Source organism: Silene latifolia, chromosome 6, assembly GCF_048544455.1.
Source record: "Silene latifolia isolate original U9 population chromosome 6, ASM4854445v1, whole genome shotgun sequence".
Taxonomy (NCBI): domain Eukaryota; kingdom Viridiplantae; phylum Streptophyta; class Magnoliopsida; order Caryophyllales; family Caryophyllaceae; genus Silene; species Silene latifolia.
Genome location: NC_133531.1, coordinates 124,297,397 through 124,314,006, shown reverse-complemented (window position 1 = coordinate 124,314,006; position 16,610 = coordinate 124,297,397). Strand labels below are relative to the sequence as shown.

Sequence of the window (16,610 nt, the reverse complement as noted above, 5' to 3'; positions counted from 1 at the left end):
GTACAATCCGTTCTAAGCTTAAGAAGACGGAGTTTTGCTACCCCAAATATTACTGAATAATAGATAAGTAAATGTTATTCCATGGATTTTTGTCCTAGGTTCGAATCCCATTACATGCATACTAGTATAGATTCCGCGTGAATGCGCGGTTTTTAAAAAGAAATATTAAAGAAAATACAAAGTTACAATTATAAAACTTAATATTTAACTCAATTTGATATTTAATTGTAAAATTTATTATTATTAATGTTTTGTATTAATCGATGGAAAAATGAAATTTCAGTATAATCCAGTTGTAACTTGTAAGTATAATATAATGAAAGTCTAATTACAGATATGATATAATAAAAGCCCAATTACAGATATGATATAAAGAAAGTTCAATTATAGCCAAATTTATTTAGGCGGGAAAATTTGGAGATTTCTTATTCTTTTAGTATAAGGGGGATTTCCTCTTTTTTTTTGGCAATCAATATTTTATATTATTATGTAAGTGATTATTGTATTTGTTATACATTTGTGAATTATATTTAACAAATTATGTATATTTTTCTCAATTACAAAATTTATTGATATTTATAAGCTAATTTTTTTTTGCTACTCGGATATTAAATCTTGGGTTTGCCCCTATACATTTTTATATACATAAGTAATATGTAATTAATCTGTCTTAAACTTAAAATGAATACTTAAAAGGAAGACTTACCGCTTACATATATGAAGTATGGATTGTAAATTTGTAGGCCCTGTTTGGTAAACAGCGGATTAATATTAGCAGAAGCAGATTTAGAAAGCAGATTTAACTAGCATAATGATTTAGCGGGTTTGACTAGCAGATTTATTTAGCAGAATTGTCTTAGAGGTGTTTGGTAATTGTCAGTTTTAGATTAGTAGATTGTTTAGATTCTTTGTAAAATGACAAATAAGGATATGAATAAATTATTTATTAAATACTCCATCCTATTCACAATAAACTTCCCTATTTCATTTTCCGTCTATTCACAATAACTTCTCTATTCCCTTTTTTGGTAAGTAATTGTGTGGTCCAAATTTAATTGTATGGTGGGGTAGTGTATTTGTGTGGTCCAAATTTAATTATATGGTGGGGTAGTGTATTTCGTTAATATTTGTGCCAAAATGAAATGGGAGGTTTATTGTGAATAGGAGGGAGTATATAAAAGGAATGTTAGTATTTTTTAAAGGGGTAAATATGACAATATTTTTTCATTCTAATCCGCTAACCTAATATGCTAGTAGAAGCAGCATATTGCAAAATAGCATATCGGACCCCAATATGCTATTTCAATATGTCATTAACCAAACGCTCTAAATAACATATTCGTAAATTAAACATGTTAAACCTCTCCAATATACTGAAATTTGGCCAATATACCATTTATGAAACAGAGCCATGAATCCCTGTTGGAAGGTGATGGCCATGAATAGAAAAAAAAAATGTGCGTTTTTGTAATTTTTGGACAGGGCCCAACATGACCTGCTGAGTGCTGAGGTTAGGCTGTATGTCACATTCCAGACGTCCATGATGGGCATCAATGTGCCTATTTATACCGTCTCCAAAATTAGACCACAAAAAATTGAGCAACAAATACTAAAAACTAAAAAAAAAAAGTAAGTAATAAAATGGAGATTAATATGGTATATGTGATTCATTCATTAGTATGGCCACTTATAGCATGTCTCTTTTGGTGGTGGAATGAGTTATGGTATGTAACCTCGGTTAGGGCTAGGTGTAAGTTATTGAATGCTAAATTACCACCAGGTCACTTGGGTGTCCCTATATTTGGGGAATACTTCACTTTTTTATGGTACTTCCATTTCCTTCATCGTCCCGATCGTTTTATCACGTCCAAGATGGATAAGTAAGTTACTACTATCCTATTTTATGTGTCACATTTGCATCTTATAATCCAACTAAGTTTATTTGTGAGTGTCCACATTAATAAAATAAAAATTCATTGCATCATTTTATAAGCGAATAAAGTATTTTCTATATCACTAATTAATTTTAGAGTTCTTGGACATATGAAGGAAACTCTTTCCTCCTTTAAGGGTGATGGTGTTGGGCTTATGGGTATGGAAGTGGTGAGGGATTAATGTGTCAAGCATGATGGCTTGGTTAGGGTGGTGCTTATTCATAGATATATTTTACTGTTTTATTGACGTAAATGAATATTATACCCTTAAGTTACAAAACATCTAACAAGATAAAAAACGAAAATAGAAACAAGCAGTAACGTGAACAATGATTTCCATCATGTACTTTGGACAACCCTCCCCCCCCCCCCCCTCCCTCCCCCCGGTCGCCACTAGTAACACCGACACCACTGTTGACAACTCACGCGCGACCTCTGCCTTACACCCCCTATAACGGTCAGAGACAGACACTGTGTCTAACCCTAATAACACCGTGTCTAACCACAATGAAGTGATGAGCGACTCACACCGCACCTCCGTCTTACTCCTCTGCCTTACGCCGGCATCTTGCTTACTCCTCTACCTTACGCCAACGATGGACGCCGTGCCTCACTCTAACGCCGACGTCGGACGCTGTGCCTCATCCCAACGCCGACGAGGCCTTAAAACAAACCCTAATTTAACTAGTGTAAATTAATTCCTTAATTTGATATAATATAATTAATAAACTCAATAATTAGAATTATTACTTGATCGGTATGAGAATTAGCATCCATAATTGTGTAATTTGATTAATTTGATTAATCTTACGAGGAAGAGATAAAGAGCATACCGTGGAAAAAAATGAAAAAAAAATCCGTGAAAGAGTAAAACACTTCCACGAAAGAGCAACTACGATAAAAAAAAAAAAGGGAAATTCTCACTTGTACCCTTAATTGGTATGGGCTAATCTTATTTGTACCCCTACTTTTCAAGAAATCCCTCTTATACCTCTAATTTACTAGTTAATCTCACTTGTATCCCTCAAGTATCAAGTATAGGCTAATCTCACTTGCACCCCTATTTTTAAGGAAAACTTACACTTCAACATCCTAGTTACATAGGAATCATGACCATAATATTAAGCACCAACATTTAAGACGTTAAGTGTATTCTCGCTTGTCATTATAAAGTAGGGAAGAAATGTTAAGTACCGTCAAGTAGGATGTTAAGGGCTACTGGCTACGTAAACAATATGAAGAAAAGTACCATAACTGAAATACTAGTTTTCTCTTCAACAAATATCGTTTTTTCCTCAAAATTCATTTTATATGACTCCACTTCATCTTCAATATTCATCTTGTTTGTACCTTCTTCCTCACTTCATCCTCAACATTCATCAATTGCTATAATTAAAGGGTATAAATAGAATAACTAGGAAGTTGAAAAGTACAAATGAGTTTTCCTGAAAGGTAGAGAGACAAGTTTAACTCCATACCAAAGGGGTACAAATGAGAATTTCTCAAAAAACTAATAATATTATGATGATTTTTATACACTTTTTTTTGTTATAATTATGTTAAGTATGACTATTTTATAAAGCGTTTTACTAAATTCTTGTTGGAAAACTAAAACATTAAAGATGAATTCAAAAAATCTGGGAATTAATAGTGATTAAATTAACTTTTACAAAAAAAATTATCGAAAAAAATTATGGTGTAACGGGTTAATATATGGGTAAGTGACGTGAGTATGGTTTTATATTTCCACCCCTTGGGGCGGGTATGATTTTGAAAACTTGTATCCAACATGGGTGATGGGGCAGATATGGGTACAAGTTTTTCTTGATGGATACGGATATAAAGGAGCCTATATCCACCTCCGTCTTGCCACCCCAATGACATCCTTAACCATGATTAACCCTTCTTTCTTAAAACTTATATCCGAGCCCACGGTTACATTGGTTTTGATAGGAAGTATAGTCAATTCAATATCACAACGCTAAACGAAATATCAGTTATTACAAACACGTGACAAACAATAAGTCAATTGATATGATACTCATTTAAATAGTCATTAGTGTAGACCCCGTGCAATGTATGAACGGTATAAATAGTTTTTTATTTTTTAGTGTAATATTTATAAATTTTAAATTGACAATTCATTTATTTTTCAAGTTTCTTATCATTGTATTTTGATTGTAAAAATAAAATTAAAATCGTAAGAAGTCATAAATTGAGTATTTTTAATGATTTTTTTTTCTTTTACCGAGAAAGTAATAATGTAATTTTTTTACTAATAACATACTCTATTTTTAACCGCAACCTTTCTTATCATAAAATGTCAATGAATTTTTATCGTAAAATTCATTAAACCAAAAAAAAAAAGAACTTCTTTATTATAAAAAGACCGGAGATAAATTTATGGGGATGTAAAATATTGAATCTTATAAATATTTACCTAAAAAATTATTCCCATTTACTCATCATACATTCATACCTTTAGTATATGCAAAAATATTATGGCCAATTTTAGGAAATATTTTTTAGGCGGAAAAATAATAGTTTCGGCCTATAATTTTAATAAATAGGGAATGTGGTAAACCTATACTTTCAAACAATGTAAGCATATCCATATCGTATTTTACCTCAAAATTTTGAAACTTAATAATATTGCATAATTTTTATTCTGAGGAATATAGTCAATACAATTAATATTTTAATCTAATTTATTGCATATAAATTTTGGGTGCTGATTTTCGCAGTACCTATTTTACTCATCGCAGTACATTATTGACAATTATACCCCTCTCATTTTCTCATCAATTCTCCCTCTCTAACTAATCTCTAATCTCTTTTCTCTAATTCACACCATTTTTCTCTGGTTTCAATCAATTTGAAGTTGCAAACAATAGCATCTTAGACCAATAATTTTCTTATAAAGCAAACAAGTACCCAGATGCAATTTGAAGTAGACAATCAATTATAAAAGCCGTGTTCCCAAAAAACAAGAAGAAGCCATCTAATTGGTTATTTTTCCATTTACTCTCCGACCCACAACTACTTTAATCACCGCGATAAACGACCGTCCTATTCCACCGTCGACAACTATTATCACCATACATGGTTCCACTGATGTCAAAAATGACGGGTTTGTGCGTGTATGTGTGGGGAAGAACGAATTAGTTTCCGGGCTTCCCGCAGAAGGGGCTGAAAGTATGGTGCGTGGCCGGTGGCTGGCGGAGGGTCAGTATGGTGCGACGAGGGTGGGTTTGTTGGAGGAGGTGGAGGGACGGAGGGTTGAACGCAAACGGGGATGAAACAGTTGCTACAACGAGGGGACGGGTGGGATGGCGACCTAACTGCGGTGATATGACCGTGGGGTGTATGGTGGTGCCGTGGTGGTTGAACACTTGAACGTGGTGGTGGGTTGGGGTTGGGACTTAGGAGTACTGTACTACGTAGACCATTTGGGTTTTTTTTTTTTTTTTTGAATGTAGTACACACTAGTTTTCATCCAAGGGTATCGAATGGAAAATAATAGGTAAAAAGTACTATGATGAGTAAAAAAATGTACTGCGAAAATAAATTGCGTAAATTTTTTATTGAAATAATTGGTAAGCTTATATTTCTTGTATTTATCATTTTTTGTATTAATTTAATATTCTTTAAATAAAGAATTTCAATGAATTTACCCATGTACATGACGAATCGCGAGTCAGGCAAGTATCAAACCCAAATATACGGGTTATTATCAGATAGAGACATTTTTTATTTTATTTTTGTGCGAAGACATTTTTTAATTGAAATAACTGGTAAGCTTATTATTGAATTGTTGAAAACAAACTCAATGTTATAACAATGTTATAGCTATAAAGTGTAACTTTAGATATTTTGCTTATTTAATGGATATTTTGGATAACGTAATCTAATGACTAATAATAAAGCCCAAATATTTTTTGGAATTATCCTATTTAAGGGTTGTTTTGGATAAAATATGTTAAAGGGTTCGTTTGGTTCAGAGCAGATCTTCTGTCTCATTTCATGTCTTATCTAGTGTCTTATTATTTCTCATAATAACACATTAACACTTTAAGATACAATATTACTATTTTTATTATTTCAAGTGTGATGTGTCAAGATTTTAAGGAAATGAGACATAAGATGGGTGGAACAAGTGATCTCTACTGCGTTTGGTTGCCCACCCAATTCATGTGAATTCTAGAATCCTATGAATTGGGATTTTAGAGGTTGTTTGATTACCCCATTTTTTGTAAAATGGGGGAGTTTTTTTTTTTTTTTTGAAGGGATGTAAAATGGGGGAGTTTAAAACTCCTAGGATTTTCAACTCTTACATAATAGGGAAATTTTACCACCTTACCCCCTCATGGTCATTGAAAATTTCTAAGAAAGTAAAACTTCACAATCAAACGGATTATTGTAATTCACGTGAATTTTAATGTAAGAATTAAATTCTCGTGCATTGCAAATTAACACATCAGTTTAATTCTCGTATCAATCAAACGAGGCCTAAGATTGTAAAGTTATTTTATCCTTCTTTTTAGCAATCAATTTTGAGCAAAAATAAATTTGATATTTGCCAAAATTTGACAGCTATTGCCTTGATAAGTGTGCCGCCTATATACAGTTAATGTATTATACAACTGGTTGTATATATAACTTATTTAATATAGTTGAGCTTTGTTATAAAGTTATCGAGCTCTACTAACAAAATTATCGAGCTATGATACAAAGTTATTGAGCTTAACAGAATAATTATTAAGCTCAATAACTTTGTAAAATAACTCAATAACTTGTAAAATACTTCAACAACTTTGTATAAGAGCTCAACAACTTTGAGGCGGTTGTACAATGCTACTATACAACTGGTTGTAGGATAGTATTTGTGGCCTATATATTGTTCATCATATTGGGCGTGATATTTTGCTCTCTAAAACCCTAATGTCCTAGTCTCTTATCAACATGGCATCATGAAATTGGTCATTGGGCTAGGAGTGAAAATAAGTTAGTAGAAACATTTTCAATAAACTAATTGACAATATGCAAGATATTCACCACAAAATAAGGAGTAAATAAAGCTAGTCAGTTATACACAAAATCATTGCTAACAATAGATGATTACGGTTTGTGAGGTATTCTAATCTTGGAAGTTAGTTTAATTTGAGGAAACGCGGCTTGTGAAGAGGCTTTGTGAGCATGTCATCAAGTCGGTCCGGACCATTATTGTGCTGAATTCTAAAGAAACCGAGACAAACATGGTCTTTGACGAAGTGGAAGCAAGGGCAAGGTGTTTCATGCGAGAGTGAAATACAGGGTTGGTCGAGTAGTGTGTTGCACTAAGGTTATTACAATAAACAGTGGGCGGTTTAGTGACGGAGATGCCAAGTTCAGGAAGTAGCGACGTAAGCCATAATACTTCAGAGGTTGTATCAGCTATAACACATAACTCGGCTCCAGCGAAAGACCGTGAAAATGCTCGTTGCTTTTTGGAGGACCATGAGACGGGATTGTTACCAAGGTAAACAAGGTAGCCCATGGTGGGGCCGTAGTCATTGGGGTCACCAGACCAGTCAGCATCACAAAAAGCGTGAAAGAATAGAGGAAACATTTTAGTAAGTTGGATGCCAATATGGAGTGTGCCATTAAGATAGCGCAAGATACGTTTTCAGGAGTGCCCAATGAGAAGCCGTGGGGTGAGATATATATTGAGCTCATTTGTTGACGGAGAAGGCTATATCGGGTCGTGTGAGGGATAGATATTGAAGACTACCAACAATAGCACGATAGTCAGTTTCATTGTCAATAGTTTGGTCGGGTTGTTTGGTCAAAGGAGGGTGCAAGAGCATAGGTGTTGATGCAGGTTTACTTTCATGCATATTATATTTGTGAAGTAGGCCGGATAGGTATTTGGTCTGATTTAGGTGTAGGCCAGTTTTAGTGTGGGTGACCTCAATACCAAGGAAAAACGATAGAGGACCAAGGTCTTCCGGATAAAATTTAGTGTAAATACGGGTAATGATTTTGCGGATATGGGTGATGTGGGGTACGATGTGTGTGTTGTTAGTGCTGTAAATAAAAAGAGAGGGGTCGGAAAGTGAATTACGAAAACCGAAAGCAAGAAGATAAGTTTATAGATCGGTATACCAGGCAGCAATGTTTGTTTAAGACCGTAGATGGCTTTTCTTAGTTTACAGACATGATCGGGTTTGTCTGTGACAACAAAGCTAGAAGGTTGACTCATAAAGATGGTGTCATCAAGGCGGCCTTGAAGATAGGCAGTTGTTAATGTCAATGTGATAGAGGTGCCAATTGATTGTGATAACGAGAGTGAGGATGAGACGAATAGTAGTTGGTTTAAAGACCGGACTGAATGTTTAAGAGTAGGCGATGTCGGGTCTTTGATGAAAGTCTTTGACGATGAGACGTTCTTTGTATTGTTTCAGACTCTCGTCGGGGTTGTATTTTATTCGACATACCCATTTTCATCCAATAAAATTTTGGGCTAGGTGACGAGGGACAAGGGTCCAGGTTTGACTTCGAAGTAATGCTTGGTTCTCGTCAATCACGGCGGCACGCCAACGAGGGTCAGGGAGGGCTTGCTTGGTCGTAGGGGTGACGTGAGCAGTAGACGATAGGGCAAGTTTGGCGTATTTTGGATTGGGTTTGATGATGTTATGGGAGAGATTGATTGCAATACGGAAAGGTGGAGGTAAGGGGGTGGCTGGCTGGTTCGAAGGAGATACATGCATGGGAAGCAGAGGTACGAGCGAGGCAGGGGGTAGCAGGGTTATAAAACCAATTGACAGTAAGAGGAGTAACCCCCTTGGTTATAAAGTGATACTAAGTAATATCCCGCGCTTCAGGTGGCCTGTTTGAAAATTTTATTATTATAAGTGAAGAAAAATAATTAGTTCATATATGACATTTAATATATTTACCTATAAATAAAAATAAATTAACTTTCTCAAATCTTATTTTCTTAGGTTTAACTTCAATATTTTAAAATAAAATACATACAGTTTTAATTTTTGTTAAGGAGCAATAGTTAGTTATTCATGATCAACATTATTATATAAATAATTTTGTTACGTATCAAATATCATATTAATTAAAATAAATATATTCGAATAATGCAATAATCAACATTAAGTTCTTAAGTTAGAACAGTTCACGATACGTTATGTTCCAAATCAATTAATATTTGTTCAAAACTATGTGAATATAATTTGATGCATTTTTCAATATTTAATGTATAACGTCTGATATTTATGTATCAAACATGTAGCTATGTGTCAAACATATTTATAAGAAATTTGGACCTTTTATTTTTTGAAACTACATACTTCCTCCCATTCACAATAAACCTCCTTATTTCCTTTTCCGTCTATTCACAATAACCTCCCTATTTCCTTTTTTGGTAAGTGTTTGTGTGGTCCAAATTGAATTGTATGGTGAGGTAGTGTATTTGTGTGGTCCAAATTTAATTATATGGTGGGGTAGTGTGTTTCCTTAATATTTGTGACAAAATGAAATGGGACGTTTATTGTGAATGAGAGGGAGTATAATATATTTAACTAACAGTAATATCTAGCTAGGCATATGTTTTATAGTTGTCGTATACATATTTAGTTGAAAATATTAAAAAAAATGTAATATGTTTTCTACTTTTTGACGTCCTTTTAAAAATTATTGTACTTAATAATCATTAATTTTATTTTGATTAGTCAAATCTCCTTGCAATCACTGTGTACATGCATACTTGTTATCACATTATTTAAAACTTCTTAAATCTCTAATGTATTTATTTTGTCGCAATATAATTTTTTTCATTCTAAGGATATAAAAACCCTATCTCTTATTAGTTATTTTTAAATTTTGTTTTTAACAAATACAATCTCTGAGTTTATATTCCAATCCTACAATGGACTTACATGAATGACATATATCGACTAAATTAGTATCTTTGTCAACTAACTATTGCACATCCTCTCCTGTTACCACGATATTAGAGGGGCCATAGCCAAAATTCAGGGACCCATAAATTCTAATGGCTAAGAATCACACAGTTTGCATCATTTCTTTCTTCAATCCGTCTTGCTTGTAACGGTCACAAGCTTGTGACGTCTCACAATTCCTTCCCACTTGCCCTACTTGCTTGTCCTCCCACGTGCAAATTTGTCTCACGTTACAAGCTTGTGATGGATTTAGCCTGTCACAAATGAGAATTTGTGTTCTTTCTATTAGCTATTGATTGATGGTCATTTTTAACCATAAGAATTGATTACCCCATAAATTAGGGTCCTCGAATCGTGATGGGAAAAGATAGACTACCACTACTATTCAAAGACATCATCGTGTTATGCATATTAATGGGAAGATGCTACGGTTACACTCGGTGTATAGAATCTTCTATACACCACCAATTAAAACTTGACATATGGAGAAATCTATTTGTATTTATGGTGGGAAATATTAAAAGCTTTGGAGGGAAAAAAAATCATCTTTGGTGGGAAAGATGGAAAGGAAAATTTTAAAATCTTTATTAATTATGGTCATAACTAATAATTATATTTCCTATAATAATAATAATAATTTATATTAAATCTTAACAAAATATTATCATATCTCCTAAAATTTCTACCCTAACAATTACACAGTTATCTACTAGAAACAAAAAAAAAAAAAACAAAAAAAAAAAAAAACAAAAAAAAAACAAAAATCATACGTTGCTTTCCATAAAAAAAAATTATGGTTAATGACACCATGAGAAATCGAACTCTGATATCAAGGAAAAAATAATTATCGGTTCTCCTTCGTCAAACCATAATCAAATTTCTCACAAACTTTTCAATTATGAATCACAAATTTTATATCAAACAAGAATTAATCCGTTTTATTAATAAACTACAAAAATTTATTTCATTTAACTTGATTTGATACTTATAGTCTTCAATTAGGGTATTGGGTTTTTGTAATAAAAAATGATTTGCTAACATACACAATGATCAAATTCTTGTACAATGTTCATCGCGAATTTATCGCTGTAAACTTTTGTACGATGTGCGTCCAACGCACTAGGGTTTTCAGATTAACCCCCGGTCGTTGCTTCTGGTGGTTGTGGTCGCACGTGGGAGGTGTGGCGGCAGGGGATGGCGGTCGCCGGCATGAGTCTTCGTCGGTGCCTACGCGTGGGTGGTGGGAGGAGACATACTGTCTAGCTAACTTTGCTATTAGGGAAAAAACATAAAACCGGAATAAAATTCACAAAATAATAGAGTAACTTAAAAAATAATATCTTAGGCAATCTTAATAATTATGGCATATAATAATTTAGGAAAAGTTTCAAATTTGAAGATTGATTTTTTGAATTATGGCTCCCAAATTTTTGACTAAATCAAACTTAAAAAATATTCTATCTCAATCCCACAATTGCCACGTGTCGTAACGTTACTCGCAGTGTATAGAAGATTCTATACACTCAGTGTAACTGTAGCCTTTTCGATATTAATGGACCTGAACTACGTCAATAAAAGCCCCTATATATAAAGGATAAGTTTTTTTTAAGCTTTTTTATTGACTCCCTAAATTTAGGAATTTTTTTTTTCTTATGATAATGGTGGGACCCAATTGTCACTATAATTTTTCACAAAATCTCATTGAAGACGACACGTATCCGTTACTTTGGAGTGACGGATACCATTTCCTCTCACAAATGACCCAAATAGAGGAGAAAGGGAAGCACATGAGGGTGCCCCACCTTCTCCCCCCTATCCGTTTTGTGAGTGACATTACCCGTCACTTGCTCCAACCTGTCTTCAGCAAGACTAACTGATAATTTTTAATTTCTAATATTTCTATACCATGTAATTTTATAAAATATTTAATTCGATGGTTTGTAATCTGTCTGAATTTGCAAAAAAACATATTAAAAGATTAATAAAATAATGACAATTTTATAACATTAATGATTCGGAAATAAAATAAATCTGAAAGGACATTTGTAAGACGCTATTAGTTTTTTGTTGGCTTCCGTTTATTGAGTATATATGTTTGTAATTGATAGGAACTTTACAAAATATTATATATCTTGCATTATCTCATACTATTGTATGCTATTGCATCATACATTTTTTTTCTCCAATACTTATGCATCTTGCCAAATGATAAAATATTCAATCCCGTGCAAATTTGCACGGGCATAAAACTAGTTCTACTTTGAACTTATGATTGGTAAAAGCTTATAAACTTTAAAATGGTCAATACTCTTCTAATTCGGGAAAGTGATAGGGCACCAACCGCCACCATAATTAAAGAAAATGAAAATATAAGAAAATAAGAAAATAATTAGTTTTTCTACCCGTGAAAATCACGGGTGCGTTTAATATTAATTGTTTGAGATTATGCATAAGTGTAACCTCATTAGTCACTAATATGAAACATTTTGAAATTTTTATTGTTAACGCTGACACACAAAACTTTTTCATCTTAATTATAATTCATGTCGTTTGATGAGAAGCATAACAACATTTTAATATCTATTTTTATATAAATTAAGATATTATATGAGTAACAGGGTAAGTAGACGTAATACCACATGAATGTAATGTGGAACTACTTAATTAGACATTGAGAATTGTGATATAAAATTAACCGTGTTAATTGAATAGACGATAAGTCAGTTGGCCTATATTTTTTACTTTTAATTTGTTTCTCATATATCTAAATAGTATAAAAACTGAGTTTTTTTTAAGCTTTCTGATTGGTCGAGAGATTTTAGGAAAAAATACATTTGTTTTGTTAGTGGTGGGGACCATTTGAAAAAACAAATAAATTAATTTCAGTTCTTCTCTTTTACGCGTTTAGTTTTACAAATTTATATGTATATTCACTAAATTTTACAAAACATTATACCAACGTTGCATTATTGTATTAACACATTAAATTTTAATAAATTACTTTACAATATAGGAAAAAAACTACTTTTAATTTTGTACAAATTTAAGTCAACAAAAAAAAAACTAACTTGCAAAAGGAAAATTGATTTCTAAATACAATGTGATTTCAGATTATGTATAATATAATTTTACTCTTCAATCTTTGTAGAGTAATGTATTTTCATATCTAGCTTAGTGTATTTATGAACGTAATGTTTACTCTTTTCAAATTTCTTAGTAAAAATTCATTATTTAAAATACCCGTGCATTTTTTGCATGGGATTAAAACTAGTTTTCATTAGTAACCCTTTCAGTTTCACGTTAACTCCACTTATGGTGGGCCGTGATTTTTTTTTGTATTAATTTTTTTTTCATTGCAATATAATTTTTGTTGTTTCATATGATAATGTGGTTTTAGAAGAGTATGCTTGATGCTCTTTATGTTATCCTTGTACTACTCAGTGCCGTCTTTGGGCCCGTGCGGGCCGAGCGGCTGCACAGGGCCCCCAATTTTTTGGGTCAGAAATCAAAGTAAAAGTAAGAATAAATAAGTACAGTACACTAAATGTTCAATGAAAGATAGTGTCTTGATGGATAACAATTAGGTTTTTAGACAAGAGATCTCAGGTTCAAGACTTAGTAGCCACATTTATGTATTTTTTTTCTTTCTTTTTTAAAATTTTGTTTCTTAAAATGTTATATAGGGGCCCCATATCTAGAGTTCGCACAGGGCCCCCCAAAATTCCGAGACGGCCCTGGTACTACTATGGTATTTTAATTTACTACGTTATATGAAAGAACTATGTTCTTTTATTTTTTTAAGCTCTTTTTATATGTAACCAATTCATTGAAACTAACGGGTAAAATTATACAACAATATGGCATAATTAAATTAATATGATGTTGTAACAATAAAATAGTAAAACCTTATTTATATGTTCAATTGTTTTTTTTGTGAGATAATTTATTATAATATAAAATCTTAAAATTAAAATTTAGAATTTACTTTGATATTTAGTTTTTATTTGTCTTTAGTTTACTTTAAAGTTAAAAAGATAAATTTTAATGTTTGTGGTGTTCGAGTCTGTATTTAGTCTTACAAATTGCTTAGCCTTTACTTTTTTATTTTTTTAAATAACAAACACTGTGACAGCCTAAAACTATGGTGATATTTAGTGCTTTGTTTTTTTTTCCTTTATTAACTTTTTTTTGTCTCTTATTAATACTCCGTAATAAATGACTTGGTGATGTGGAGGAGGATTGTGTAGATAATTGAAAATGTTGATGTGGCATAAAGGTAGGTGATTAGTTTACCTTTTTATTGTATATATAGATATATAGATGGGTTTGTTTTCACTTTCACGTCAAATCCTGAAAGGTAAGACCCTAATTATTCTTAAAATTAATATAATGCAAGACTAACTAGTCATCTTACTACAAATCATACCCATTAATCCATAAATTCAAAGATTAACGCCACATTTTGATTACATTTTCATTCAATTTCATGTTATTATTATCGTGAAACTGTCTTATGTGAAAATTTTCATTACTTTTTATGAGTTTAATCCCTATAGAGTTGTTTATTTACATTTTGTTAATATTAGTCATATTGGAATGAAAATTCAATTTTAATGGAATTTGAAGGCAACGGTTAAATAATGTATTTGTTTTCACTTTAATGGGATTTTCATTAATTATTTATTTATTAATGATAATTTGAATTATTACCTTCAAGGCTTCAAATTAATTAGTATATGGAACATTATCATAATTTGATTAACTCTTAGCTCATGAAAATTATGACATGATTCACCTGAACTGATCTTGACCCGACTCAAACCGTAATCGATTCAAAATAGCAGAACCGATAAAAGTGCCTAAACGAAATGAACTACCCTAATTGATATCGAACCGAAGCCTAAACTAAGATCAACCCCGATTAAAACTAAACCGATTTAATCGGAGCCGAAATCTAAATGACGGAATGACCCATTTGCCAGGTTAGCGTCACTTCGACAGATCCCTATCGCATGATTATGTCCACCAATCACAAAACATGTGAGTTTAAGTGACTTTATTTGGGCAGGACCCAACACCTACCTAGTATAGTACTCTACTGCGGAGTATCATCAGTGAGCCTATTAATACCGTTCCTAAAATATTTCATGTGGCAACACATAATTAAGAGCACCAAGCAACAAAAAAATAATTCGAAAGGGCATAACCGATAAAACTGCCAAAACTAATGGAGATTAATTAATAATTAACTAGTATAACTCTCATGTAAATACACGATATTTAAATATATATTCCCTCCATTCAACAATTATCACCCTATTTCTCCAATTTATGTGAGGGGTATTATATTGAAGTGTGGTGATAAAAGTTGAATGGAGGGAGTATATTAGAAAATTTGATAATTAATTACTATAATGCAGTTTACCTCTATTTTAAAAATGATAGAAAATTTGCATATATAATTCCAATGAGATATTTTATTAGCCTTATTTACGTAAAAGTTAAATAATGATTGATGTTATAAAATTGATTAGGAGATAAATATTGTTTAATACTTAGTAAATATAGATAGTGAACACTAATTAATTAGAAAGTAAATATTGTCCAGTAGAATAGCACTTAGGTGGGAAATTTAAGCGGGAGAATTTGAAGATGTGTTAATCGTTTAGTATATAGGAGATGCGGTGTATGTGATTAGTTCAGGTCCTTATTTTATAAATAGTTAACCCATTTCCTTTCTATGGTTGAGATCGCATTCTGCCAATATGACAATATCTAATGATTCTAGATTTATGTATAAAAATAAATGAAAAATGGAAATTGGAGGAAAATATTATTAAAATGGAGAGGATTCAGGTGGGGCATTAATAATAGAGGTTTGTCAAAAGGTTTGTAAGATGATGTGTCCATTATTTTAGAGGTTTGTCTACAAACCCTCTATTGTTGGACATGTGTGTTGAGGTTCATGGATGATAAGGGTTACAGCTTAAGGCATCCACAGTAGATGAACCTCGAAAGAGGTTTGTCAGATGACACATCATCAAATTAACTGTTCCGGGTGTAATTCCAGAGCAGTTATTTGTTACCACCCGTGCTTGTAGAATGACGTCTTTGGTTGGCTTCTCCTTTCGGTCTCCTGAAACAGTGAACAAACTGAGGGCTCGGCTTTGGACCGAGCGAACTCACTCCGACGCTCAAGTCAGTAACTTAGAGAGGTAAGTTGTGGTTACTTGGCGAAGTATGTATTGTAGAGAGATAAGGAAGATATTACCAGATGAATAGTGATTCTTAGGTTAAGTTGTGGATCCTTTCCTCAATGAGGGTTGAGGAGTATTTATAGACTTTCCCCTTTTGTCACGTAGTGGCCAAGTGGCCAAGTGGCTAGCAGGTGGAAAGACTGAGCTACCCTCGGCCGAGGGACCTATGGCAGGCCGGCGGATCCTGTTGACTCGCCGCCGAGGGGTCTTGGATATGAGTTCGCGGATATGTGCCCCGGCTGGCTAGTTGCCCCAGCCGAAGCATAAGAGACAGGCCGACAGGCTGCGTCGGTTAAGCTGTCTAAGTCGTTGACTTTGCTGTGGATATCTTTGACCTTGCTCAATGTGTTGACTTGGTCAGAGGGTGCAGAATATGCCCCATCAATTTGCCCCCAGCGTAGTCTATGCCGTGGTATGGGCTCCGATATACGTTGAGCGTATATTCTGCGTAAGACAAAATTTTT

The 16,610-nt window shown here is 33.0% G+C and overlaps 1 protein-coding gene across 3 annotated transcripts in view; it reads left to right on the top strand.

Annotated features, from left to right (window-relative positions):
• The first annotated feature begins 1,588 nt into the window (after positions 1-1,588).
• LOC141587212 (ent-kaurenoic acid oxidase-like) overlaps positions 1,589-16,610 on the top strand; it is a 52,827-nt gene continuing 37,805 nt past the window's right edge. For 2 of the 3 annotated variants that reach the window (XM_074408663.1, XM_074408664.1), the window contains exon 1: positions 1,590-1,880. In XM_074408663.1, coding sequence (XP_074264764.1) covers positions 1,642-1,880 — 239 coding nt within the window. In that variant the 5' untranslated portion in view covers positions 1,590-1,641. Of the gene's footprint in view, positions 1,881-16,610 lie in introns of all 3 variants that reach the window. The other variant, XM_074408665.1, reaches the window with a different exon arrangement.